The sequence below is a fragment of the Aulonocara stuartgranti genome (assembly GCF_965226115.1).
Source record: "Aulonocara stuartgranti genome assembly, chromosome: 17".
Lineage (NCBI taxonomy): Eukaryota > Metazoa > Chordata > Actinopteri > Cichliformes > Cichlidae > Aulonocara > Aulonocara stuartgranti.
The window spans coordinates 23,924,552-23,951,319 of record NC_138953.1 but is presented as its reverse complement, the minus strand read 5'-3'; the positions used below and the strand labels follow the sequence as shown (position 1 = coordinate 23,951,319).

Sequence of the window (26,768 nt, the reverse complement as noted above, 5' to 3'; positions counted from 1 at the left end):
TCCATCCATCCATTCGCTTCCGCTTATCCTTTTCAGGGTCGCGGGGGGCGCTGGAGCCTATCCCAGCTGTCATAGGGCGAAAGGCGGGGTACACCCTGGACAGGTCGCCAGTCTGTCGCAGGGCTAACACACAGGGACAGACAACCATTCACACTCACATTCACTCGCACATTCACACCTAGTGACAATTTGGATTAATCAATTAACCTATCCCCACAAGCTGCATGTCTTTGGACGGTGGGAGGAAGCCGGAGTACCCGGAGAGAACCCACGCAAACACGGGGAGAACATGCAAACTCCACACAGAAAGACCCCGGCCTGATGGTGTAATTGAACTCAGGACCTTCTTGCTGTGCGGCAACAGTGCTAACCACCGTGCCACCGTGCTGCCCATATAAATAAAATTGAATTGAATTGAATTGAATTGAAGTGGTTCAAAGAGCAAGACCAGAGCCAGTTTTCCATGTTTGAGGTCATGTCAAAAACTATGATTGTTATTAACTCCTGCAGCAACTTTTCCTGTTCCTCCTGGAGGACCAGCAGGGCGATGCGGGTGCTCAGAAGGGCTTCATCAGCGCAGAGCAGCTGCTGCTGGAGCTGAAGGCCGGGGGCATCCACCTGGATCAGGAGGTGGCCGTCAGACTGGAGCTGCAGCACATTCCTCCGCTGGACCTGCTGGACTTCTTGGCCTACCTGCCCCTCTTCATGCTCATTCACAAGTCGGTGATTTCCAACCCTTTTGATGACTCCAGCAACCTTTGACCTCAGCACTCTGTGGATGACATCTCAGCTGAGCCACGTCTGCTTGTATGAAAAGACGACATGTGACAAACAGAAAAATGATTTTAAAAAGGACATTTGTAGTGGAGATACAAAGTATTTCTTTTAAATTATGCAACTTTGTTACATTTCACTTCTAGCTTTAACCTTTAAATTTGCTGGTAACAACCAGCAAGACTGAGTTTAGAGTGGAAGAAACCATTATACCTTGCTATCTCCGCTGCACCTGAAACTTATTTCTTTCATTTTAAATTGCTCTAAATTAGACATTCAGCATTAGTTTGGGTTTCATAAAATGTATATATATAAATAAGCACTAATATTTATGCAATTAGATATTTAGATCTTAAAGACGAACTCGCTGAAAGAATGCTTTCACATTCTAATGATAAAAACTATGAATACAGGATTTTTAATAATTTAACAGACTATCAGAGACAAGTGTTTGTTGTTGGACATTAAAAAAATAACAGAAGCCTTGGTGATAAAAGCCGCCAGAACAGAAATTACACTGGATGTTTATGACACACTGATAAAAGATAAGTCGATCATTAGACTGACGATCCCTTAGGGACTTCTGTGGGGTGATGTTCAAACAATCTCTCTCCTCGACAGCTGTGTAAACACATATTTCCATATGAATACTTTGAATATAAACAAGAGTCAAGATTTTGGAAGCCAAAATGTTTTTGACCTTTTATAGTTCAATTAATGAATAAACCATGGAAATACAGTTGTGAAACCATCAGTTATCTTCTGTCAAGGAGTCAGATTTTTATTGTCTCCTTTATTTTTTTCTGCATTAATAATGTAAACGCTCTGCAGCATGTGTGTGTGTGTGTGTGTGTTTATATCCACGTTACATTTTACACTTTGTTTGCACTGCGCTCCCTTTAGCAGTCATTTCAATTCCCTGAAAATAGAAATGAATTTACTCTGCACTTCCCTCTCCATCTCTCATCTGTACGAGTAGCTGAATTTTATTGGCATCGCACAGTCTCAGGTGGTCACATTGCTGCTGGTCTCTTCCTGTGCGCATGTCCTTTACGTCACACGTGTGCTGAGTATGTTCTGTTTCCAGCCTCTGTCGTTTCTCTGAGGCATGTGGATCACGTCACAGAGCAGTAAAGTGCTGTCTGTGGTCCTGAAATCTTCTGTGGCTGCTGTAGTTTCAGAGTCTGACGCTCTGATTCATGTAACAAGTGTTCATTGTTGTGGAGTTTATTAAAAAAAAAAAAGACACAAAAACATTTGAGAAAAATGCAGCAGCGCAGCAGAGCTATTGGCTACCGTCCAGTTCAGTCCAACTTAATCAACACTGATGAATGATGTTCGCTAAGATACTCAACTGATGTGGTTTGAGCCTTTGTTTTGCCTAAGCTTTGCCAATTAGATATGGCCGCGCTCTCCTGCCGCTTGTGTACGCTTGACAGACTGCCGCTGAGGGAAACATAATGAGCTGTGACAGGCAGCAAACCTTTGTAAGCTCTATGTCACCAGAGAAAACAGTCAAAACTGCTTTTATTGTGACTCTTTAGATGCATGTTTTGAACTCCATCTAGTTTGAAAATGTGGCTGCAGGTGAGCTTAGGGTCTTCTTACCAGAGACTACAGGAGGAAAGTAGCTTTGTATTATGTACTGTCCATTGTTCCTGCTAAATAAATACAGCTAAATGATAAAAAAAGTAAACATTAACTTTCAGCATCCTCCCCTTCACTCCAATAAACACTTTCCTGTGGACTTCCTGGGCTCAGTCACTTGTTTTGTCTTACTTAAAACAACTTGATTTTCATTTTGTAATTTTGGTCCTCCTCAGATTCCAGAAGGTTGTTGGTATAGTTCATCATGTGACTGGGTCATTAGTCAGTGAGCTCAGATCCATATAGATTGGTTTTAAAACACTCAACAAGTCCATAAGCCTAAATGCATCTTTTATATAGAATCTATAAGGTTAAATGCATCTTTTATTTACAGTCTATAATAATAAACATGTATTTTGTGTACACTCTCTGGGCTTGCCCTACTTGCCATAAGTTGTCGTTTTATATTTTTAAAACAATCCAAAACATTGATTTTATCTTTAGAGAAACAAAGTTCCTCACTCCATAGGTTCCTTGAGTCATAAAGTACCACTGTGTGGCTTTCCCCCCACTGCTGAGCCCCATGACAAAGTCTGGGGACCTCTCACTGTTGGTTGTGTGTTGGAGGTCTTTTTTATTTATTTGTTTTATGTTTTATTTTAATCCAGTCATCATAATTGTTTACTTGTTAAACTGTGATGGTGCTTGGCTGGAGGCTGCCGTGCCTCTTACTTCACTTTTTTAGACACTGAATTAAAGTTAAATTTGAAAACTTAAAAAAAAAAAATCACATCTCATTTTTATTGAAGTTCAAGATGCCTTTCAAAATAAAAGGTCTTGAAGTAAATTGAAAGAGGTGAGGAAATTAGAGATGTATTTGCACATACAAGAGTGGGATCAAACCTTTCTCGTGTGCTATTCTGATGGAAAAGTTTTATTCGGGTTTAAAGTTATTCCAAGCTGGCAGAAAATTTTACTCACATCAGAAAATATATACAGAATTTAGAGGTATCATCTGTTTGATCTGAAGTGTTGCAGGTCCTCGCCCGGCAGTGTTTGAGGTGGGGAAACCTGTTTGTTTCTGTGCTTCTAATAAATAGATTAAGTGAATAGATATTATAATTGTTTATTAATTATTGTACAAACAATGAAGTGTCTGCAAGTTAATGCTAAACTCAGACAGTTTTCTAATAACTTGTGTTTTTGAATGAGCCAGGAGGACCCTCTGCCTCTCTCTCAGGCCCTCTGGTGGTCCACGAACTCTCCTTTGTGCGCTCATATTTACAATAAACACGAGTTTTTCCAAAGAATTTCACTAAAACGTGTCTTATTTATGTATTTAACGCCATTTCTGCATAAACACCCACATTAACACCAACATGTTGAACCCCACACTCTGACGGATGTTTTTCCCCTCCCAGGTGGTGGTTGTGTGTTCAGCGGCATGCTGCTGTCAGGAGGCACACGCCATCAGCCAATTCAGCTCCGTGTCTCCACTCGACCACCATTCAGACCCCATTCACTCATTAAACCAGACACGCGTCCGGCTGCAGCCTCCGCCCTACCTGTCAAACTCAGTTGTGCAGAAACCTCAGAGCTCTAGTTCACAATCTCACGTCATGCCCTCCATCTGCAAATTTTAAAGCCTCCTGTTTACTTGAATTATATTTCTCGGTGTGAGTTGAATTGGGGGAAATAGTGTCATTGTAATCCTACAACTTGAGCGATCCACCTTCCAGCCGCTTCGTGCGCACAGACGCTAAGGAAGACTAGCTTGAAAAGCTCACTCGAGGGTTCATTAACTGCAGAGGTGTGTTCATTTTAAGGTCATGTTGTTAAGAGAAATATCACAGCAGTATTTTTATTTTTCACGACATCAATGTGGTGGAGGAGGTGTATGTGTGTTTTTAAAATGGAGACAAAGTGGCGTTTTACGCATGTTTTGCGAGTGTGAAAAAATGCGTCTGTTGGGTTGAAGGTGCTGGCTGGTATTACCAAGGAGAAAGAGATAGCGGTGTGAGAGTTCTCTAGTAAAAGACCTGCGGCTACAGAATTAGTTGAGCCACTCTGCGCTCAGCTTCAAACAAGAAAAGAGAAAATGCATCGTGCGTAAAACGTGCGTTCTTCCCCTTTTATCTCCACGTATTCCATCTACTCATGTTGGTTTTAATGGCCACACAAGGAAAACTGTACCCAGTCGTCGTCGTCGTCGTCGTCCCCCCCCCCCCCCCCCCCCCCCGACACACACACACCACCACACACACACACTTTAAAATTAAGACATGAACAGTAATTCAGTAGCATCTCGTTTTATTTTTAGACTAGAGTGTAGAAAATATGGTTATAAGACTTCTTATCTTCCGCTTATGTGGAGAGGATATAGAGCTGGCAGTATAAAGAGACAATGCGTGGCTATTGCACTCTGTTTGGACAATAGCTGCATAAGTTTTTGATCATTGTGACATGACATAATGCAATAACGTGGTTCTGCTATTAAATAAGACACATCGGTGCTATAGGATAAAACATCGGAGTATCAAACTCCCTCTGGAACCTCGTGAACACAACAGCCAGAGAATAATAGACTACACGTCTACATAGGCAGGAGGTATAGAAGCGACTTCGCAAATATATAGACAAAATATATACAAAAGGATGTGTACAAAACATCTATAAATCTCTTACATACAAAAATATCTTAATATATCTTTAAAAAAGAGCGTTTGATATAGAATTTTATAGAATAAATCCGTGACTTGGAAGCATTTTTCTGAAGTCAGCGTCTGAGAGAGAGTTGGTGCTACTGTGATGGGGTTGGCATAGAAGAGTTTTTAATGTGCTGAGAGCGTGAATCGCTTTAGGGTCATTTTCTTTTGTTTTTGTTTTGTTTTTGTTTTTGTTTTTTTATCAAGGGGACACACAGAAAGTTTGGATTCCCACGCTGCATGTGGGAGACCCGTCTTCCTTTAATCCTTTGGCGCTGATCTCCGGCCTGATGTTCAGTTAAGGCTCCGGGACCCTGCTGAGACTGTCAGGTGGACCGGGGAGGACCATCTTGTTCTTCTCCTCCTCGGGACCATCCCAAGCCCAGGAGAGCAATAAAGTGAGCTGATCCATATTTCTGCGAGGAGGAGGAGAAACGGGAAGTTAGGTTTGTCGGGAGTTAAATGACGATGGTGCCTGGAACGAGCGCGGTGACGTGTGCGCTTACCTCGCACGGATGCTCTTCAGAACCAGTTTGTGAAGTCCAGCAGCTCCTGCTCCTCCGGACTTAGGGGGTCATAGGAGCCCTCGTCGGATGAGTAGGAGGACACGGGGGAGCCTGCCATGGAGTTCATGTCCGCGGAGTATCCCTGCGACATGCCGGGCGACAGCACGCCCGCCTGGAACGCCGCGCTCACGGCGTCGTGCTCGTCCAGCAGCTGCTGCAGCGCGCGGATGTACTCCACGGCGGAGCGCAGTGTCTCCACTTTGCTCATCTTCTTGTTGGCGGCGCCGTTTGGCACGTGCTCCCGCAGCGTGGCGAAGCCGTTGTTGACCAGCTTCACGCGGTTGCGCTCGCGCTCGTTCCTGCGCGCCACCGCGTGCGGCTGCTGCTGTGGCAGGCTGTAGCCGAAACCCGCGAAGTTCAACCGCCGCTTGCAGCGCAGCAGCTCCGGGGAGGAGGAGCGCGGACGCTTCGGTTGCTTGCTCGCGGACTTCCCGCTGCCGCTCGCGCTCAGCTGGACGCTCTGCGCGGAGAAGAAGCACGCGGGCGGCATCAGCTGCTGCTGACTCGCGTTAATTTCCATTTTGGTCGTGAGGTCCCTACCCGCGTGTGGGGAAAAAAACAGAAGTTTTAAAGAATCGCAGAGATTCCGGGAGCGCGTCCCGCTCGTGCCGTTCACGTGCTGTGGCCGCTGGTCGCGCACTTGCTCCAATGTGGAGGGGGGGGGGTGCTACTATTGGTTAGGAGGGCAGTCGCAGCTCCGCTGATGCTGCCTCGCGCTCCTCAAAGCTGCTCTGAGCTCTCGGAGAAAGACGCCACTGCTTTTCAACACGGGTGGCTGAGGGGCTGGCCACGCCCTCCGGTCGCGTGGATACACCTTGGGCTCCTGCCCCGGTACCGGTGCGCCGCGCGCCTGACGCGTGCCACTTGAAGCACTAAACAAACAGTGAGAGGAGAGGGGTTTTTTACGAGAAGGTGAAACAGACTCATAGAAGTCCACACCGAACTCAGTCTGATGCATTTCCAGGTGGACAGTCACGCGTTTTGTTTTGGGTTTGTTTTTTGTTTTTGTTTTTTACAGGTCAGCTAAAATACAGAGGAGCGAGAGAAAACACAAACTGTGCATAAAATCTATTCACAAAGTGAAGTGTGCGACGTTCTCTCTGCCCGATCCTGATTCTGGTCCCTGTCTGTGCCATTTCTTTACACACAGCCGCTCGTTTGCGGGACTTTGTAAAATTTTCCACTTTGCGCGCCTCATCGGCCGCACAAGCGGAACGAGGAGGCGCAAATCCTCGGTCTGTGCGCGTAACTGGACTCTCTATGCGGGACTGAGAGGTGCATAACAAGAAAACACGCACAAACTCCAACACGCTCTCTCGCGTCTTTGCGCATGCACGCACAACTTTGCGCACTAAACAGAATTAGGATTGTTTTGGGGTTCAGTTTTTGCGGGTGAACTTCTTGCGTGTGTGTGCGCGCACTCTTTTCTCTTCCCCCTTATTCTGGGCACCCGTGCATGCGCGCCTTTAGAGGGGATTGCCATAAATAGTTCAAATTTTCTGTGGCATTCACATTCAGGCACACACACACAGATACACGCACACACACACACACACACACACACACCACCTCCACTTTCTCCTTCAAAGCCCAGCCGGAGAGTTTAGAAAAGAGGCGTGGGTCCTATTCAGCGTCCCCCCTGCGCCCCTCCGCCCTGCCTGATCTTTCTGAAACATATATCCACGCTGTTAGCGGGCTTCCACAGTCCAATTATCGTTTTGTGAGGACTCTCTCTCTCTCTCTCTCTCTCTCCGCTGCTGCTCGTCGTCCAGAGGCTGGGAGGGCACTCACTTTACTCGAGGGGCCTTCCACTCAAAGCTGGGTGTAATAATTAATATGACATCTGTCTACCCGAGTTCCCTCTTTAACCACTTTCTGTATTTTTCCCTCTTTTCTTTGGTGTTGGTGTGTGTGCGGGGCGGGGGGGATGCGAGGGATTATCTCTCAGTTTGTTTTGTGGCAGGCTCAGTCACCCAGAAAGACCGATAAACACTTCATCTCTACAAAAATAAATGTAATTCATCATAGTATCATATCATTTATTGTTTTTTGTTTGTTTGTTTTTTTAAACTGAATTATAATTATGGCTGACAAAGTTAAAAATAACTCTTCTGCAGTGGAGCTTCTCTTCTCTTCTAGAATGTTTGGCTTCACACTGATTTAACTCCCTCACGCCTGCGTCGTTTATTGCTTTACAGGTAAAGTTGTAATTAACGGGCGCCCTCTAGAGGACAGCAGTGGACGTTATCACCGAGAAGTAAATCCTCCCATCCTGCCCTGTTTCAGATTGATAGATAGATAGATTCCACAAGAGAAATTCTTGTGTTAAATAAGCAACAATGTTAAAATAAAAAAAACAAACAAACCCGAATTTAGTTAAAAGGACTGACACTGTGTAAGAGAGAAGTGCAAATTGCATTAATAAATAATATGTGGACTATGATCTAATAACATCTGCAAGTTTAAATAACTTTTTTTTTCTAATTTTAGCTTATGTTTATGTTTAATAGCTAGTTTTCTTCACTTTGAGTGTTCGTTTTGGTGCTTTTCACGCTTTAATATGTTTTAATATCGTGTTTGTTTGCAAAATGTTTAAATTAATAAGATAACGATGAGATTTACTTTTTCACCAACTTGGGGAAGATTCAATAGATCACCAGGTGCATGGTCTGGGTACATAATGTAATTTTCTTTGCTGTTATGGGGGTCCAGCAAAGAAAGAACAGAGGCAAGAACGAAAATCAAACTATTTGAAAGTATGCACTGACGCTCATTGACCGCCAGGTGTCAGTATTTCACAGCGTACGTAAACTAGCTCAGTTTTAAAAGCTCTCTTTCTTCAAACATACACATGTGCGTACATGTTTTTACTACTACTAATAAAAAATATATATGGAAACAGGAACACGTCCAGGCAGATCAGTGCTTTGGTTTGCGGATCACCTTTTATGTCTCTGCTACGATCCCGTAGATATTAGGTCACGTGGTTTTGTTTACTAGGAGGAGGCGGTGAGCGCGTGAATGAGGTAGCCAGAGCAGTATCGGTAAATCAGCGGCCGTAAAGGGAATACAAAGACTATCAGCTATGCGCTCTCTGAACTATGTGCACCGGGTTAGCTTAGACTTCACAGGGACTCTGTTTCCTCACGCCATCTGTCTGGGAGACGCAGACAACGATTCGGTACGGAAGCTAAGCTAACTTTTGTTTATTATTGTTATCGTTAATGTTTGTTTTGTCTTCTCGGACCTCTTGAATGCAGACTTTTAAATGTTTAAATTAAATTCTAAATATATTTAGTAATGTATTTATTTATGGTTTGATAACTAGACTTTTTGCAGTCTGTTCTTATTATAATAAGTCTTGAGTCACCGCTCATTTCTTTCTCCATCTTGCTTCCAAAGAGGAAGAAATTCTGGTACTTTTTTTCAAGTTCTCCTTGGTTGTTCGGACACTGGCTGCTTTTTAACTTATTTTCAGTTGAGTGCTGTTTGCTTCCTGATCTTTTTCATTTTTACCTGACTGAAAAAAACAATTAAAAAGGCACCACACTAAAGGGATGAATCAGTGCTGTGTCTGCACATGACAACTTAGGGTTTCAGCCAGTGTCGTGTTAGAGAACTCACATTTTGATCCACTATTGCTGATGTGTGCCAAATTACCTGGAAAACATCTGATTGGCAGTGGCTCTGTTTATCAGCATGACAGTGATTCCAAACACAAACACATCTATTCCCCATTTTCCTAGCAAAATATAATGATGTTTTGTCTCACAATTAATGACTTTTTAGCTTCTCAGTTTAGAATTTGTCTTGATCAAGAAGAGTAAAAAAAAAAAATTTATGACCTGTGTTACCTGATTGTTCAACTGCTCCACTAACACGGCTGTCTCCCTTCTCTGCAGCTGAACGAGCTGGTCGTAGGAGACACCAACGGAAAGCTGCTTGTTTACAAGAACGATGACTCCAAACCTTGGATCACAAGGTCCTGCGTGGGCATGGTCAGTGCAGGTGCTAGAAAAATCCTTTTGTGTCATGTGATCTGTGGCTCATGTGGTGTGTTGTGCTTTCCCAGCTGACCTGCGTTGCTGTTGGAGATGTGTGCAACAAAGGAAAGGTGAGAACAGAGAAGTCAGAAGCTGCATATTGTCTGAAGGTTTAGGATTTGATGTGACGGCGTGTTTTTATTTTTATTTTTTCTGTGTCAGAACTTCGTGGTTGCCGTGGGCGCAGAGGGCTGGTTTCACCTCTTTGACCTCACAGCTGCTGCCGCGAGCAAGGCAGACTCATCCAGCCAGCACGAGTTTCAGTCACCTGATGACCAGAAGCCCTTCCTCACCCAGCACATTCCCGCCAACACCAAAGTCATCCTCATCAGTGATATTGGTAAATTCTCGCTAAATTCTTCTGTGATAAATGTGGATTTTTGTGATTTTTGAGTGCAGCGTGTGCGTGTCTGCAGATGGAGATGGGCGCTGCGAGCTGGTGGTGGGATACACAGACCGAGTGGTGCGAGCCTTTCGCTGGGAGGAGCCGTCTGACAGCTCTGATGCAGGGCCTGGTCAGCTGATTCTGTTGAAGAAATGGCTTCTGGAGGGACAGGTGAGCTCAGGTGTTGTTTCTTACCAGCATGTGAAATCACTAAACTTGATTTGATGCGGGGGGGGGGTATTTTCTGGGCACACTCTGGACCCCTTTGTACAAACTGAGCATCATTTAAACCCCACGGTCTACCCGAGTGTTGTTCCAGACCACATCTATCCCTTGGATCACAGTGCACACATCTCCTCATGTACTCTGTACTTCACAGGCTGTCATCAGATCTCAGTACAATAGAGCACCTTTGGGATGTGGTGCAGAGGGAGATTTGCGTCATGGATGTGCAGCCAACAAATCTGCAGCGACTGTGTGATGTTATCATGTCAGTATGGACCAAAATCTCTGAGGAATGTTTCCAGGACCTTTTTAAATCTGTTCCACAAAGAATTAAAGCACTTCTGAACGCAAAAGAGGGTGCAGTCTAGTGCCAGTAAGGTGCACCTTATAAATAAACTACTTTATATTTTCTCAGCAAACTTTAATGAAAACTTTCACCACTAGGTGGCAGCATTTTACCAAATTATTTTAGCATAGTCCACCCCAATGAGCGGTACCTCCGCCTGTGTAGACGTGACATTATTTTGTATTACCACTGTGAAAACGTTCAGTTCAGTTCATTTTTATTTCAAACATTTCAAACATGTGCCTTCACAATCATTACAAACTATTATTCCATTAGACAGAAAACCCATAAAACCATGGCGAGCTGACCTTAGTAGGTACTGATGGAAAAGGGCGTTTGGGCACTCAAGGCCCTCCATAGATGAGACCTAGCTGAATAAATAATCAGGTATTGGCTGTTCTGCAGGTGGACAGTCTGTCAGTGAACCCGGGTCCAGAGGGGTTACCTGAGCTGATGGTGTCTCAGCCAGGCTGCGGCTACGCCATCCTGCTCTGCTCCTGGACGCAACAGGACTCCTCCGACTCTGGCGACGACACCCCCACCACGCCTGGGAGGTAGACGCCTCCTCCATTATAATGTGAGTGTCGGTTAGATTGATTGATGGACTGGATTAATTTAGCGTGATTTCCCTCCTCACAGCGAGGGGCCCTCCAGAGACGTAGTTCTCCATCTGACCACCGGGCGGATACACAACAAGAACGTTTCCACTCACCTCATCGGCAGCATTAGCAAAGGTAGACGCTCTTACCAGCCGGCTCGTTTTACACTCGCACCTACGCTTGTTTACTGGGTCGCTGATGAGGTAAATAATGTGGGGACAGAGGGCGTCTGCAGGTAAACCCGGGCCCTGTCGCTCACCTGGAGACACTTTTAAACTGCAGCTGAGTCTCGTCTCAGTGGGTTTCTTTAGGTGTGTTGTAATTGTACAATTTCTTTAAGTCTCCTCTTCTCATCATCCTGCTGAGATGCAGAAACACAGATGATGCAAATGATTTCCTTTCATACTGCGATCGGTGTGACAGTAAAAACATATAAAAGTGCGTTTGATATGGTTTTAAAAAAACTCACAAAAAAATGGCTGATTGCATATTAATAGAAGAATTCAGTTTTTTTGTGTGTGTGTGTTTTTTTTGTTTTTTTTTTACAGGATCCAAGGAAGAGTCGTCAACGTGTGGACTGTTTGCTCTCTGTACTTTAGATGGTAGGATGGGAATTTTAAACACTTAAAATTCACATCTCTGTGGAGAAGTCTGTGCTTTTCTATCAACTAGAACAAGCTGGTTAAGCAGGAGAAAGAGTTTTTTAATTTGTTGGCTAAAATGCATATGACAGTGACAGTCTGTACACAACAGCAGTTTTTAGCCGTGTTGATTTATTTTTGACCATTTTTAAGGCCGACCTGTTTTCTGCCTCCCCGTGTCACAGGGACGCTGAAGCTGATGAACAGTTCGGAGCAGTTGTTGTGGTCGGTGCAGGTGGATCATCAGCTGTTTGCCCTGCAGAAGCTCGACGTCACAGTGAGTCTCTGCGACAGGCCGACACTCGTGGACGCTTTCAACTTTTAACAAAAATATAAACCTTTTGTTTGTTTTTGTTTTTTTTAGTTTCCAGTGAAAAACAGATGTTTTGCTAACTCGTCTGTTTTTAATGTTCTTACGTGTGTTATTAGAAATTGTTGGAGCTGATGGGACTCATTTAACTAACATTTAACTTAAAATGCAGATAAAGCCGGCAGGAAGTCAGACGTAACAACAGCACAGAGAAGCCATTTAGTTTTCAAAATAAAACCCCCCGTGTAGGCTACACGTGACATTGCAGTCATGCAGCCGCTGTCGAGAAAGTCTCTCTGTTCTTCTCGGCACTCATGGGTATTTCAAGTTAGTCACTTTAGTTTATACTATACCAGTTTGATCTCCATTAAGCCACCACAGCAAGAACAATATCCGACCAAATTCAGATTTTTACCCTTTACCCTGCTCACTTAAAAACTTTTACCAGACAACTGTTTCTACTCGATTACATGCTGAATTAATTCAGAAATGTGCGTTTGCCTTTGTGTATGCGCTCAGCTACGCAGCAACCCTGTGTGCGTCTGTGTTTGTGTCTTCTTCCAGGGGGACGGCAGAGAGGAGGTGGTGGCGTGTGCTTGGGACGGTCAAACCTACATCATCGACCACAATCGGACCGTGGTGAGGTTCCAGTTCGACGAGAACGTCAACGCCTTCTGTGCAGGTGAGGGACGTCACACCACCTCCTCCTTGTTTTTGCTCCGCCGTCGTTTTTCTGTGACGGTCACAGACACTCGTCAAATTTTCGGCTAATGCGACGACGCGCCACTCGGACCTTTCCAACAGTAGATCTAAATCTGCAGCTTTGTCCAACTTATAATGCGACTTTCAGCTCACTGTTGAATGTGACACACTTAAAAACAAGCCGCTGGGGCGTTTTTGGCTTTCACGTTAACTCACTCAGCTCAGTATTGATGGTGAGCTTAAGGCAAAGAGAATAAATGATAAACAGACATGTGTATGCTCAGATCTGTGCTCTGTAAATCGTTTACACATTTTTGCAGGTAAATCCACCTGGAGTCTTCTAATCCTCTGGATTAGCGGAGTTGCTGAACATCCATAAATCTGTTGATTCTGCTTAATGTGTCTCTGAGCCTCTCGCAGCGGAGCTTTCAGCAGCTGAAGACACAGATATTTCCCTCAGGCTGTCCACACAGCTCCAGATTAATGCAGATGAAACCATTTTTCACTTGAGGTTCTGACTGTTTGAGGAGAAGGTGTTTGGAATATTTTCCACTGTTTTCCTCTCTCAGCAGGAAATGATCTGCTTTACACTTCTGGATTTGAGGTTAAGGTACCTAAATGTTTGACAACACCTCAGCTACAACTCCTCCCAGGCTCTAGCTTCAAACTCCTTTTAGTTCATGGGCCACAAACATGTGCGTACTGGGCCAGAGATAACAAGCTAAAACTGTGAGCTCAGGTGAAGGACAGCTCTTTACCCCACACCCTTAATAATAACCAGAAAACTGAAGGTTCTCAAATTAAATGACTGAACCCTTTAGAAAATGACTGCATTGTCATCAGTATATCTCAGCTTTCCCACATGTTACATTACATTTTGCAGGTTAGTGGAAAATCATTTTTGTAGCTAAGTGACGAGGATATTTATTACACTAACAGTTCAAACAAGATGTGAAAATCCTCTGGACTTTTCATATATTTTCACTCCCGTGGCCTCACTGCAGTTTTCGTGCTCTCTACAACCTGATTTCTTACCTTAGTCCAGGCGTTTGTAACCTCAAACAAAGGTGGAATTTCAAACCTGCTCCACCAGATGGCAGCATAGAACTTTAGCCTCGCCTTGCTTTGAGCTTTTCCTCCTCTCCTCTCTCTGTCTTTCTTATCTGTGCTGTCAGATCTCTCTGCAGTGTTTGGACAGTTAATCTGAGGCGCCTAGTGTGACATGTGTGGTTTTAAGTGAATTAAAGAAAGAGACAAAAGACGCCTGAGATCTCTGATTCCAGCCATTTTTGCTGCTTTCCACCTGCTGAGTTTAAATGAGGTGTTCAGGCCTCACTCCCCTCTGCTCTCAGCTCCTCAGACAGATCAGACTTGTTGTGTTGTGTGGAGGCTACAGTAGCCCGGCAGCAGAGGATTGCTGATTTGTTTATTTGTATTCACAAATCACGGTCCCTCATATCACTGCCACCACCTGTTGAGTAAAAACTGTGTGTAAGATTCTCAGGTTTTCTCTGGTTGCAGGTCAGTACACATGTAAGGAGGGCAAAAACGGGCCCTGCCTCGTCTATGTCAGCTTCAACCACAAAATCTACATCTACTGGAAGGTGGAGCTGGAGCGCATGGAATCCACCAACCTGCTGCGAGTGCTGGAGGAAAAGCCCGGCTTTAAAAGCCACCTGAAGATGCTGGGAGTCGGTAAGTACGTCGGCAGCTCAGCGTTCGGAGTCAAGCACATACCTCCTCAGTTTGAGGGCGAATAAGAGCCCAACTGGGGCTCTGATCTGAATACTGATGAGGAGGAAGGAAGAAAATGACCCCACCATGACAGACTTTACAACTAACGAGGCCCTGCCAGCAAGTTCTTACTCTTCTTTAAAGAAACAGTTTGCAGCACAGTCTCTGCAAGAATTCCTATTGATCACCAAACAAATATAACTAGGATATTGTAAACTGGTTAGATGTAACGTTGGGTATTAATTGAGTGTTAATTCAAGTCTTGTGGCTTTTTCTACACGTCGCTGTAGTGTCAGTTTATGCTCTCCTCCTGCAGGCACACACTTTAGCTGCTTCTGGCTGTATTATAAAAACTGGTTGTTTATTACCCAGCCTTTCCCTTTGACTGCTCGCTTTACATGCAAATATAGCTGAAATTAAAGAATAGTTACCATCTACAGTGTATGTGGTTAAAATGAACTGCGTGTCGCTGCGATGTATGCATCTGAGTTTTTTTCTGCCCAGTGTTCTCCATTAGAGGCCTCAAGTTGGTGCAGAGTACACAGTCACGGTGCAACTGTAAATGTGGGGAGAAGTAAATGACTGTGGTCCTGCTTACGCTTCCAGTCGTCTTCCTTATCTGTTGTTTAATCGTTGCTGTCCATCTGCCATCTACAATTTCCAGTAGTTTGAAGGAAAAGAAGGTAAACTGTTCTCTAGGTGTCGATGGTTTTAGCTGCCTCACCCTGACCTCCTTGAAATGTCAGCAGCAGCTCTGAGGCGCTCCCCTGCTGCTTTTTCACCATAATAAGCTCCCTTTAGCCAAGCGCTGATTATGAGTTTGCCAGTTCTCCATCACAAAGAGGGGAAGGTTTCTAAATCAGCTGCTCCTACGTGGGCATTTTCAAATTTGTGACGGACGAGTTCAAACATCAGCTTGTAAAGTGTCAGCGATGTTTGCTGAGCGGTGCAAGGTAAGCGGCGCATACCTGACATCAAAGTAGAGATGAAGGTGGGAGGCTGACTGTGAAGTTAGGCGTTTATGTCCACAAAAAGTCATATTTATCCAGTGTGTAGTTCAGGACTAAATATAGCTGCTCACTGATGTATTAACTCACTTAATCTGCAGCTGTTTCCCAGAAGGTTCTGAAATTTAGGGGCAGATGTTCCCAACAATAGTGTCTGATAGTCACACACAGAATACCTCAGCACAGTGCCGTCTCTTAAAGATTCACTGGGATTTTAAAAAAATCCCTTTTACGATGTGGTGTGACCGTTTCCAGGACCTTTTCAATGATGCGCAACCAACAACAAAGTCGTCGGCCTACAGGGAACCAACATAAGTGATCTGAAGTAAATACAATGAGTGGATGCTTAAGACCTCTTTCAAATCTGATTTCTATTTCTTTCGCAATCGAGGCCTGGAGGGCAGTGCAACGCATTGGAGGGAAAGCTGAAATAGCATCTACTTTCACCCCAGTTAACAGCCTAGATTCAATATGAAGGGTATTTTTTCTTCTGGAGACAGATAACAGACTATGTAAACAACTGTATTAAAAATGTTGAGTACTCTGACATTTAAAAGCATGCTGTGTAAATTTTCAGTGGGTGTTGCGGGATTAGTGATCCTAAACTGGGACAGACCTGAGAGAGGGAATTGAGATCACAGAAAGTATGTGAGAGGACAATTGGAATAATGATTTGTACCAATTTAGAGCACTGCAGCTTAAAATCCTGCACTCAAATTCAATGCTATGACTTCACCTTCATATCCTATGTGTAAAAGAAATACTGGAAGCATTACACACTGGAAAATATTAAGGATCATTTTAAAAAGTGCAGAAGATCTTAGTCTCGTCTCCTTGTTCTCCCAAGTATTTACATCTATACTGGTATTCGATGGCAAATGCCAATCGGGCTCAATGGTGCCGGGCAGCGAGCACAGGGCCCACTGATTGTTTGCTCAGACATTCACACTTGTGGCCTCGTGGAGGTTATATTGTAGCTCTGGCAGTGCTCATCCTATTCTTTGTTGCACAAAGGAGCAGCTACCTGTCCTGCTGATGTGTTAAGGCCTTCTACGGCCCTGTAAAGACTGTTTAGACTCTTGAGACTGTGCTGTAACACTGACTCTAGCCAAATGCAAAACTACTTAACAAATGTAATACTTCTTGGAGAAGTCAGAAATGAATCAGGAATAAATAATAATCAACCACTTAAAACTAATTCTTCTGTTTAGGAAAACAAATGCAATTTAGCATCTTAATGTCTCAAAAAATAATAATGTGCTGGTTTGATTAGTAGGTTTATATTTGAAAGTCTGCCAAATAATAAACTAAAGGTTTAAAGCAAATATTCTTGAGTATAAACTAAAATATTTGCATTATGAATGTAAATTGCACGATGATTGATTATTACTTCCACAAAAAGGCTGAAATTTAGGGGGGGGGGGGTTTAGCCTTTTTCCCCTATGTAAGACTTCTTACGATTACCCAATAGAAGATGCAAGCTAACATCTTTTCCATTTGAGCTTGAAACAGTCGATATGAGTCGATATGATCTGCGCCTTTGTTTGTGTAAATTCCTGTTTAATCCCGGTGACATCAACAGGCTGTGAAAGGCTGCGAGCTGTGATTGGTCGATCTCCAATATGTCATCAGTCACGGCCATAATGTATGGCTTTCCTAATTGTGTAATCTGACATGGTGCCTATCAGACCGTGCCCGAATGCACCGTGAACGTTTGTGGAGTCATTTCCTGTGAAGTCATGTTAATCTGGTCACATGTCAGTTAGGGCTGCCACGATTAGTCGACTAGTCACGATTATGTCGACTATTAAAATCGTCGACGACTAATTTAATAGTCGACGCATCGTTTGAAGCTTTGTAAGATCACAAAGGACGCAGGAATGAGTAGTAGGATTTAAGGGTGTAATAACGGACTGAGACAGAAGATGGCAGCACTGCATGTACAAGGATGCCAGCTGCCGTTAAACCCCGAAGAAGAAGAAGCTGTGTCCCAGAATTCATAGCGCAGCTGTCAACAATGGCGGCAGCTAGTTAGTTTTAACTTTACTCTTATTATTCTTTCTGGGTCACAAAATAAACGTTTAACATATTTTCAGGCGAGAATGTAGCTGTGTAAACCTCAAATATCTGCTCAGTTTATCAAGACACCACATATTTTCAAAAGCTCTCCGACGTTTTCGGAGACGTCTGTTACCCACTAGCTCGTTAGCTAGGCGGGGGCAAGGCTAACTAGAGCCGTGAGAACACCGGACTCCCGGCAAGTCGTTTTCAAACCCACCACTGTCTTTCGCTACTCAGGTTAAACATGATATTTAAGTCACTTAGATAACTTAAAATGTTATTGTTTGGCTTTCTTTAGTATTTTATTTGTTCCTGAGTAAATCGGTTTGGCTAAGATTAAAGTTATAGTTTTTGCACAGCTAAATAAACTTCAAGCAGACAGCTGATCATCAGAAGTTTGAGACGCTGGATAATATACTCCGGTGTCCTGTTATATTTTAGAAAGCAAGGAGTTTATTAAACTTCACCGAAACAATCTGCAAATTTCATTAAAAATTAATAAACTACCATCTTGTCTTTATTTTTAGTTAGCACAAACACTTCAAGCTGTAAGCTAATGATAGTTATATAAGACCAGATGCTGCTGGTGCAATAAGCTGTACGCTGTACGTCCAATGGATGATGATCTGATTAGTCGACTAATCAAAAATAATCGGTGACTAGTCGACTATCAAAATAATCGTTTGTGGCAGCCCTAATGTCAGTACTCCGGTTTCAGCGGTAACCGTCACATTGTGTTTCGCCTCCACAGATGCTGATGATCCGGCCGCAGTGCGAGCCCTGGTGGCAGATGTTCTCTACAAGGATGCGCAAACGTAGCTCGGTGACATGCATCACCACGCTGCCTTCTCTGTTTTCCCCCTGACTGTAAATACTCTGTAAATAAACACTGACAGACCGTCTTCTGTGCTGCTGCTCTTGTTACTCGCGCTCCCCAACAGATAGATGTTGGGGTTTGGGTTTCTGATCGGCTCGCCACTGGCTGTTATCTCAGACCTGCACGCTGCCTCTGTCATTGGTATTCTGTCCGCCCAGGTTGCTTTTAACAAGGTGGGCAGAGGATGAGAGCAATGAGACATAATGCAGGGGAAATGCTGCACTGTTTAACCTGCTGTTTTCACCGGTAACTATGTGAATCTGGGAGCGAGGGGAGGGCGGGGGATTAGCAGAAGCTTTATGTGGCCGTCAGTCAGCGTTGACAAGCGGCTGAAAAGAGCTCCCCAATCAAACAGCAGTGCCTTCCTATTATTCATTCCCTGTAGTGTCTGAGAAAATTCTCCTATCCAGTGTATCATCTCAGACATGAAGCGCTTCTGATTATGCATAACACGATTACTTACATTTGACTAGCAGTGAGTTAGTAGTGTTGAAGTGATGATGGGAAGGACTGGGGGAATCTCCCACTGTTCCCAATGGGAGGATCCTATTACCACCTGTGTCGACTGCCTCTGTCTTTCCCATGCAATATTAATAAGATGAGCATGTGGCTCAGGTGTCCTGGTAGCCTCTTATCTCTCCTGCCCTTTAGAGACTTACAAAAAGAAGGCTTTCCTTTGAGGACCAAGTCCATGAACTTTTTCTTAGTCTTGTTTTGTTTGCATCCCATCTAAGAAAAATCCAGCAGTTATAATTTCTTCTTAATCCACTCTTAATCACGTGATTGTCTGCATTAGCTTCAGCTAAAGATAAAACTCCTTCAGTGGAAAAAGTTGATGAGGTGAAAGATATTTTACATTTTGAAATAAAATTTGAATTTTTTTTTATTTTTTTAAAAAAGGAAAAGAAATGATCACGCATATAAAGGAAAGTGCAAAACAGCCCAGTGGATCATTCTGGTGGCAAGTTTGGAGGCAATTATAGCAATGTGGGACACAGAAATGCATAATCTGTTCTCTAATTGTTTGTAGGATGATGTATTCTTTGTGGGCTTTACTAAGATTTTAGTCAATCCCAAAAATGCTGAAGGGAATTGAACTTATTATTTATTTATTTTTACATTTAAAAAAAATTGTCTGCAGAAGCAAGTCTCACTGCAGTAAAATTAATATTCTATACTTTAGTTGTTTTCCTCCTGTGGTCTGGAGACATAACAACTCTGGAGATGAGAGTGTGGTTGTCTGCTTCTCTGTCAGCCAAGTGACCAGTCCTCGGTGAATCCCACCTCTCCCGTTTAGCTGCAACCCTAAATGAGACGAGTGATCAAGAAGATGGATAATTTTGCCATCATTTCTTTGGGTAAGCACTAAGCCCAAAGAGGTTGACGATGGTAAACCATGGATATGACAGTTTACAGAGAGTTTGTTTGCTCTAATCTGGATTACTGGAAACAAACACCTCTTCTGCATCAGCGAACCAACAAATCAATGATAAAACCACTAATGCAGCAGCCTCACTTAGCGCCTGCCCCAGAGGAGCTGTTGGCTCACAGATGATGAGAATAAGGACTTCAACACGGACCAAACAATGCTAGCTCTTAAATGTAGCTTGATTGCTGTTGACCAGTTGTGTATATATCTATTGGCTCTACTAGAATGAGAGTCTTGAGTGCATGGGTTCCCAGATCTTTTCCAGCTAATTACTGATAAGGACTGCTATTTCCACATTGTGTGTGTGAGTTTGAAAGCAGAGCAGCAGACTCTTGCACAAATTTCCTAAATTCCAGGCTGAATAGACGAGAAATGTTTCAGGAAGTCAAAACGTGTCACTGGGTTGTTGGTGAACCTGAAAATGACCACAAAGCAATCAGTTTCATAAAATTGTAGTGATTATAGGCAAAATAACTATTAGCAATGTGAAGTGTGTGGTACTTATATCAGATGGTTATCTTAAAAAATCACAACCAAGACTATCCACAAGCAACAAAGTGATGCACGACAAGCAAATTGTTTTTGTGCTGCATCTCTATTTGATAGCTTAAAGGCAGAGGTGGGACCAAGTCATTGTTTTGCAAGTCTCAAGTAAGTCTCAAGTCTTTATCCTCAAGTCTCAAGTCAAGTCTCAAGTAATGTCAGGCAAGTCAGAGTCGAGTCTCAAGTCACTGGTGTAAAAGTCCGAGTCAAGTCACAAGTCTGAAATTTTGAATTTCAAGTCCTTTCGAGTCTTTAAAAAAAAACGAAAAAAGAATGTTGCAGTTATGCTAAATGTAAATATTAGACCATGTAATTTTTAAATCTGTGTTTTTCTCAACACATGACAAAATAGTGAACTTGGAAAATATACACAAATTGTGAAATTGCACCTCTTTAAAATGCAGCTCAATTAAACCTAGCTCCAAGAATAATTTTCACCGACAGTTCTGAGATAAGCTGCATGTTATTCTTGGATGCGCTTGTAGGACCGGCTTTAAAATCGCATGACAAAAATATCATACACATTAAAAAAAACTGCATCACCAACGTAGCCTGGAAAACATTTGCTAGTTAGATGAAGTCAGCTATCTCATCGTAGCATATTTATATGCATATTTATAATCATACGGTTCTTGGAGTGAGTGCACACACTCATGAAGTTTAGTAACTTCAGGTCACTGCAACAAGCCCAGGTACAGTTTACCGACGGATGGGTGCAGGACCTTGAAATGCACCGTGTAGAACGAAAGACCATCATACGTATCATAAGTTTACCAGTCTCACAAATCGTCGTCATAAATACACATTCGTTAACCGTTTATTAATATAACCTTTGAGCTCAACGGTAATTAATTAGTAGTGGAAATAATTTCTGGTACGCGTTACAGAAATGTAGCAGTGACAATAATACTGTATGCTGTAATCGTACTGGGCAATTAGTGATACAAAACAACTGTTTTATCCTGTGAATAAAAGTATGTTTTTGTCAATGTACCATAATAACAGAAGCGAAACACAATATTGTGTCAGGACAATTCACTATTTATGCACAATAAACAAAGGAGCATAGCGCGACAATTTCTGTTCAGCGTCAGACTTGCTTGTAACCTATATCACCAATTATGTTATGAAAATGACGCATTAACTACAACAGCAGACTGACCTTTGTGGAAATGCTTGGAGCAGACTAACATGTGAGCTGGAGTGTTCTGGGACGTTATATTTGGTCTTTGAATGGCTGCGATCCAGGCCATCCGTCGCCTCTTTGTTACTTCGGAAACATGGCTCGAACAATTTCTCTTCAACGACGTAATCCGATAACAACCGATTTCTTTACCCGTCGGCTTCCCGTGGCTGTCATGTGACCGGCTATTGCAGTTAATAATACAACAGCTTCTTGCCATTTTTTGTGTTTCTTTTTATCGCTGTATAACTGATTTCAATTAAAAGCCTGCGTGCGCTAGTACCTCTTGCCACGAGTTCCCAGAATCCTTTGTGGTTCTACCCCAGAATGACATCACATTTTCAATCTCTATATGCATGTTACATTTTATATTTGGAGTGAAATATCAAGTCTTTTCAAGTAAACCGGTTCAAGTCCAATTCAAGTCCCAGGTCATTGGTGTAAAAGTCTAAGTCAAGTCACAAGTCTTACAACATTTTTTCAAGTCAAGTCTAAAGTCATAAAATTAATGACTCGAGTCTGACTCGAGTCCAAGTCATGTGACTCGAGTCCACACCTCTGATAGAAGCCACTAGAAACAAATTATTCCAGCCTAATTGATGACATTTATGGCATTTGTTTTCTGTGCTGACTGATATGCTGCTCAGTGCTTTGCTGCCTGCTTTTAAATCAGGTGTCACTCTGAACATAAACACAAGCTACATGTGATGTCTCTGATGTGTATCTGTTTCTACCCGTGCTGATGCTAGCATGACTAAAGCTAGCCAAGCAGCAGTAAATATGTGAAGTAAGGCAGAAGGATATACTCATCAAACAAACAGGATCATAAGAATATAAAACCACGAGCACTACAAATGTAACAGAAATATGTTGACATAAAATGGCATGTTATTTGAAATCTACACGAAACAATGACACAACTACTTCTTTTCAATTTTTTCAATTTATTTATTTTTTACCAATTGTCCAAATTAGTCTGTGATTGGCCTTAGTGTGACAGAAATCATATTTATATACAACTAAATATGACTCAGCAAACATGTTTTAAATGGATGATTCCTCACTTGATGACGAATGATCCATTTCCATATTTGCTGAGTCTTAAATTTGATGTCAGTGAACTTTTCAGTGGTTGGTGTTAAAAAAAAGCCCCCAAATCCCCTATGAGCAAGCACTTGGCGACAGTGGAGAGGAAAAACTCCCTCTTAATAGGGAGAAACCTCTGACAGAACCGGGCTCAGGAAGGGGTGGCCTTCTGTCTTGACCAAGAGGGGTTCAAATGTTCACTGACAATTTAGTTGTATATAAATATGATTTTTAGGACTTGATGTTGACACCAATTATGTGAAATTGGGGACGCGCACAGTTCCGCTTCTTCTTGTTCTTCTTCTTCCTTGGCGGAATCTCTGGCAGGCTCTTGACTTCAGTCTTGAGTTCAGCCACCTTGACATTGAGCATTTTCTGTTTGTCTTGTACACTTTGCAAAGATTCCTGTACAGAAAATGCAGCTGACTCTTCTTTTTCTATCTTCTGTTGTTCTGTGGTGTCTTTTTCTTTCTGAGGCTCCTGCAGAGACCTTGCAGTGGATGGCCGTGAGTCCTCTTTTTCCATCTTGTCCTGTTCTCCAGTCTCGTTTTCTTTCGGAAGCTCAAATTTGTGCATTTCATTTGCAGCAGTGGAATTTTGTTCTTTGTGCTGCTGTGGGATTTTAAGTGAGGAAGCTTTGGCCCCTTTCAGCTCTGGCTCCAGAGACTCTAGCTTCAAATCATGAAGGGCCTTGTTGGGGCAGAGCTGGGATTTCAGGTCACTGATTTCCAGGTTGAGTGTCTCCTGCTCCTGCCTATGTTTAACGGCCTGCTCTTCAAGCTGATTTTGAGCTGCTAGGAGCTGTTTCTGGAGCATCTCAATCTGCTCTTGCTGAATCCTACATTTGAGCTCAAATTCAGCCTCCTTAGAGGACTTCAGTCCTACAGAGTCAGTGTGTGAAGCCTCTGTGGTTGGAGTGGCAGACTCCACACACTGCTCTGTGGTAGGGTGGCTGATTTGGTCCTGCAGGGTAGCAATCACCTCATCCAATATGACCATAGCTTCATTGTCACTCACGAGAGTGTCTGTCTCACTGATGTCATAGGGCTTATTACTAGAAGCCTCTTCCAGCTGCTCTATGAGGCCTTTGATCGTTTCCTCGTGATTCTGCTCGTTCTCGTGAATTTCTTCACGAAGTTTGTTCACCTGAAGCTGGTGATAAGAGGCCCTCTTGTTTGCACCTACCATTTTACCGTAAAGGTCGTTCTGATGGTATTGGGAGGCTTCCAGTTGGTGTCTGAGAGCAGCAATCTCGTGCCAGGGATTAAACGGGGGTCTAAATGTGGGAATGGGTTGATATTCCCAAGTCCCTCCATTAGGCACAGGGTTAGCCGTGCTGTTTTGAGCTTCAAGAAGAGCCCGGGCATATGCCCGAGTAATTGCTCTTCTTGGTTCTTCAGCCACTCTTTTCTGTTTTTGCTTTTTTTGTTTCTTTGGTTTCACAACCGTTTCCTTTGGTGGTTGTGCCACAGGAGACTTTTTAGTATTTGGTTGTGCGGCTTTATCAACCTCAGGTTTTGGTGTGATGACCATTTCTATTTTTGCTTCTGCCATTGTAGATGCGTCAGCGTGTGCGTGTGCGTTTCTCTGCGTCCGCCTTGTCTTTGTTTTAACAACCAGGTTGCTTTGTGTTTCTGCCATCTGAGATCCACTAAAGTCGGTTGAACGTCTCCCCTATTTATAGGGTTTTCCAGTAGAATGTGCACTGTGACATCACAGGCTGTTCCTGTGATGCGCTGTTCCTTTGAAGTGCCATGATTGGAACAATTCAAAATAAAATGCCCACAAACCTAATGTAAAGGAAAGGCTTTTATTTTGTAGCACATACTGAATTAACACTATAAAAGCTACTCTACAGGAATTGCAGTAAAAAATAAAACAAAAGCAAAATATGTTTTTTAAATGGTTGTTAAAAAAACTAACCAAAGTAGAAGACAACTGTTTAGTGGAAAGTAGTCGACATTCTAGAGATTCTCAGGCATAATAACTTCTTTCAGAATTTAAACAAGGACAGGTAGAAAACGTTCATATTTAGTGAAAGATATTTATTAACATTATCCAATGAGAGTTACTGAATGTCTGTAGGCAGTGAGATCTTGGTGGTTGATGAGGCGACAGAATGTCATCTATGTTTGGTTTTAAATTCAGTTTCAATGCTGAATCTAAGAAACAACAGACTGCAGAGGGAGACTTTAATAGAGGTTTACTAACTCTTACTATCATATACATTGTGGAAAAATCTGTCTTTATTTAGCATAATATATTTGTTATAAGCACTAAATATGTTTTATGATTAACTGATGAACACTAACGTACCAAGCTGAAAATTCAGCTCACCAGTCAGCAGCTTATATTCACAAAAAACAGATAAATCTGCGATCCATGCAACTCTAACCAGCCAACAAAAACATGTGTTCATAATACAAAACAAGTTTACTTTGTGAAATGTTAAAAGGTACAAAAAATAAAACAATATGTTTTCAAGACTTTTTCACAAGTTCCTATATCTCACTGAAATGTTACTCTGTAGCTGATTTCTCGTATTTTAAGTGTGATGAGAAATTTTGACTAGAAACAAGACAAATATACTTGATAAGAGTTTGAGTTTTTGCAGTGTATATGCAGCTGATTGATTTGGTCTTTAACCAACATGGAATCATTTATGTTGGGCAGCTGTGGCTATGTGTATGTGGCATGAATAAGGCACGGCGGGACCACGGAGCGACGTTCAGAGCCAACTTTATTTGATTCACGTCACACCACACCACCACCAACCCCTGAGTCCCCGTGTTTTAACACGGCGGGCGTGATTGCGGATGCCGTGCAGGTGCGTCCGCACGGCCCCGCAGACCACGCCCCACCACATACCCCCATCGCCCGATTGCTCCCCGGCCTAGCGGGGCTGTCCCGCTCCTCTGCCTCCAACTCCGGCTGCACAGGCTGCCCTGGAGCAGGGACCTCCGTCTCCCCGCACAGCTGCTCCGCCACCGCCTCCGCCACTCCCGTTTGGAGCGGCTCCGCGCACTGCGCCTCGCCCACCTCTGGGTGGAGCGACTCCTCTGCCTCCGGCAGGTGTAGACCCTCGCCCGCCTCGTCCTCGGCCTCCGATTGGAGCGGCTCCTCCACCGCTCCCGGCAGGAGCAGCCCTTCACCCGGCTGCTCCTCCTCCTCCGGCAGGCTCGGACCCCCGCGTGGCTCGTCCACCACCTCCGGCTGCCGAGGTGACCCACACGGCTCCTCCACCGCTTCACTGTCCTCGGGACACACTTGTGGGGGTGGCGCCCAGGCCCAGAGCAGCGCTGCCAGCTCTGCCATCTTCCCCAGGTGGCGTTCGCTCTCCTTCCGCAGCTCTTCCTGTTGGCGACGCACCTCCGCCGCCTGCTTCCGCTGGGTGGCCGCTATTTCGGCCACCCTCTCGGCCAGCTCTTTCCTTTCCTGGCTCTGGTAGGTACCCGCCATGCCGCCTCCTGGGTTTCGGCACCAATGTGGCATGAATAAGGCACGGCGGGACCACGGAGCGACGTTCAGAGCCAACTTTATTTGATTCACGTCACACCACACCACCACCAACCCCTAACACGGCGGGCGTGATTGCGGATGCCGTGCAGGTGCGTCCGCACGGCCCCGCAGACCACGCCCCACCACAGTGTACTAATCAGTGCTTCAGTCCACACGTCAAAGGGCAAGATACTGAACCTTCGATTGTCCCCAACGCATTTGGGTGTGAATGAAATGTATGACTATGACTTCTAGTTCAAAAAGGGCTATTTATGTATTTAAGTCCAGTTGTTGCTCATTCACTGTTACCTTGAACGAGTCATGCTATCACCACTCTGTGTAACAGATATTTCCTATATAAGCAAATATGTTTTACACTATTTACCTACTGAAATGAAATGACTGAATGTATCAAACATACATTTTGCTCTTACTTCACATTTTAATATTTTTAATGATAACATTAT

General features: G+C 43.6%; 3 protein-coding genes across 3 annotated transcripts in view; 2 read left to right on the top strand and 1 right to left on the bottom strand.

The window, feature by feature from the left end:
* LOC309692306 (uncharacterized protein) overlaps positions 1-2,857 on the top strand; it is a 50,949-nt gene extending 48,092 nt beyond the window's left edge. Inside the window, exon 12 of the mRNA XM_082510660.1 lies at positions 511-2,857. Within this exon, the coding sequence (XP_082366786.1) occupies positions 511-762 (252 nt within the window). The 3' untranslated portion in view covers positions 763-2,857. The remainder of the gene's footprint in view (positions 1-510) is intronic.
* Positions 2,858-4,671: 1,814 nt separating this feature from the next.
* ascl1a (achaete-scute family bHLH transcription factor 1a) lies at positions 4,672-6,373 on the bottom strand. The gene is made up of 2 exons (XM_082511581.1): positions 5,573-6,373; positions 4,672-5,482 (listed from the first exon to the last, which is right to left on the bottom strand). The coding sequence occupies exon 1, from the start codon at positions 6,150-6,152 to the stop codon at positions 5,589-5,591; it is 564 nt and encodes a 187-aa protein (XP_082367707.1). The 5' UTR covers positions 6,153-6,373; the 3' UTR covers positions 4,672-5,482; positions 5,573-5,588.
* Positions 6,374-8,606: 2,233 nt separating this feature from the next.
* Positions 8,607-18,587, top strand: itfg2 (integrin alpha FG-GAP repeat containing 2). Its single transcript, XM_082510474.1, has 12 exons — positions 8,607-8,813; positions 9,535-9,630; positions 9,705-9,746; positions 9,838-10,015; positions 10,092-10,231; positions 11,037-11,185; positions 11,271-11,365; positions 11,779-11,832; positions 12,057-12,148; positions 12,746-12,863; positions 14,405-14,578; positions 18,437-18,587. Exons 1-12 carry the CDS (start codon positions 8,718-8,720, stop codon positions 18,502-18,504), a joined length of 1,302 nt encoding a protein of 433 aa, XP_082366600.1. The 5' UTR covers positions 8,607-8,717; the 3' UTR covers positions 18,505-18,587.
* Positions 18,588-26,768: the final 8,181 nt, after the last annotated feature.

What these genes read in the sequence shown, in the direction of transcription:
- itfg2 (XM_082510474.1), top strand. Translation starts at nt 8,718, where the DNA reads ATGCGCTCTCTGAACTATGTGCACCGGGTTAGCTTAGACTTCACAGGG. An exon ending in GAGACGCAGACAACGATTCG is followed by an intron (nt 8,814 to 9,534) that starts GTACGGAAGCTA and finishes CCTTCTCTGCAG; the next exon opens with CTGAACGAGCTGGTCGTAGG. An exon ending in CAAGGTCCTGCGTGGGCATG is followed by an intron (nt 9,631 to 9,704) that starts GTCAGTGCAGGT and finishes GTGCTTTCCCAG; the next exon opens with CTGACCTGCGTTGCTGTTGG.
- ascl1a (XM_082511581.1), bottom strand. Translation starts at nt 6,152, where the DNA reads ATGGAAATTAACGCGAGTCAGCAGCAGCTGATGCCGCCCGCGTGCTTC.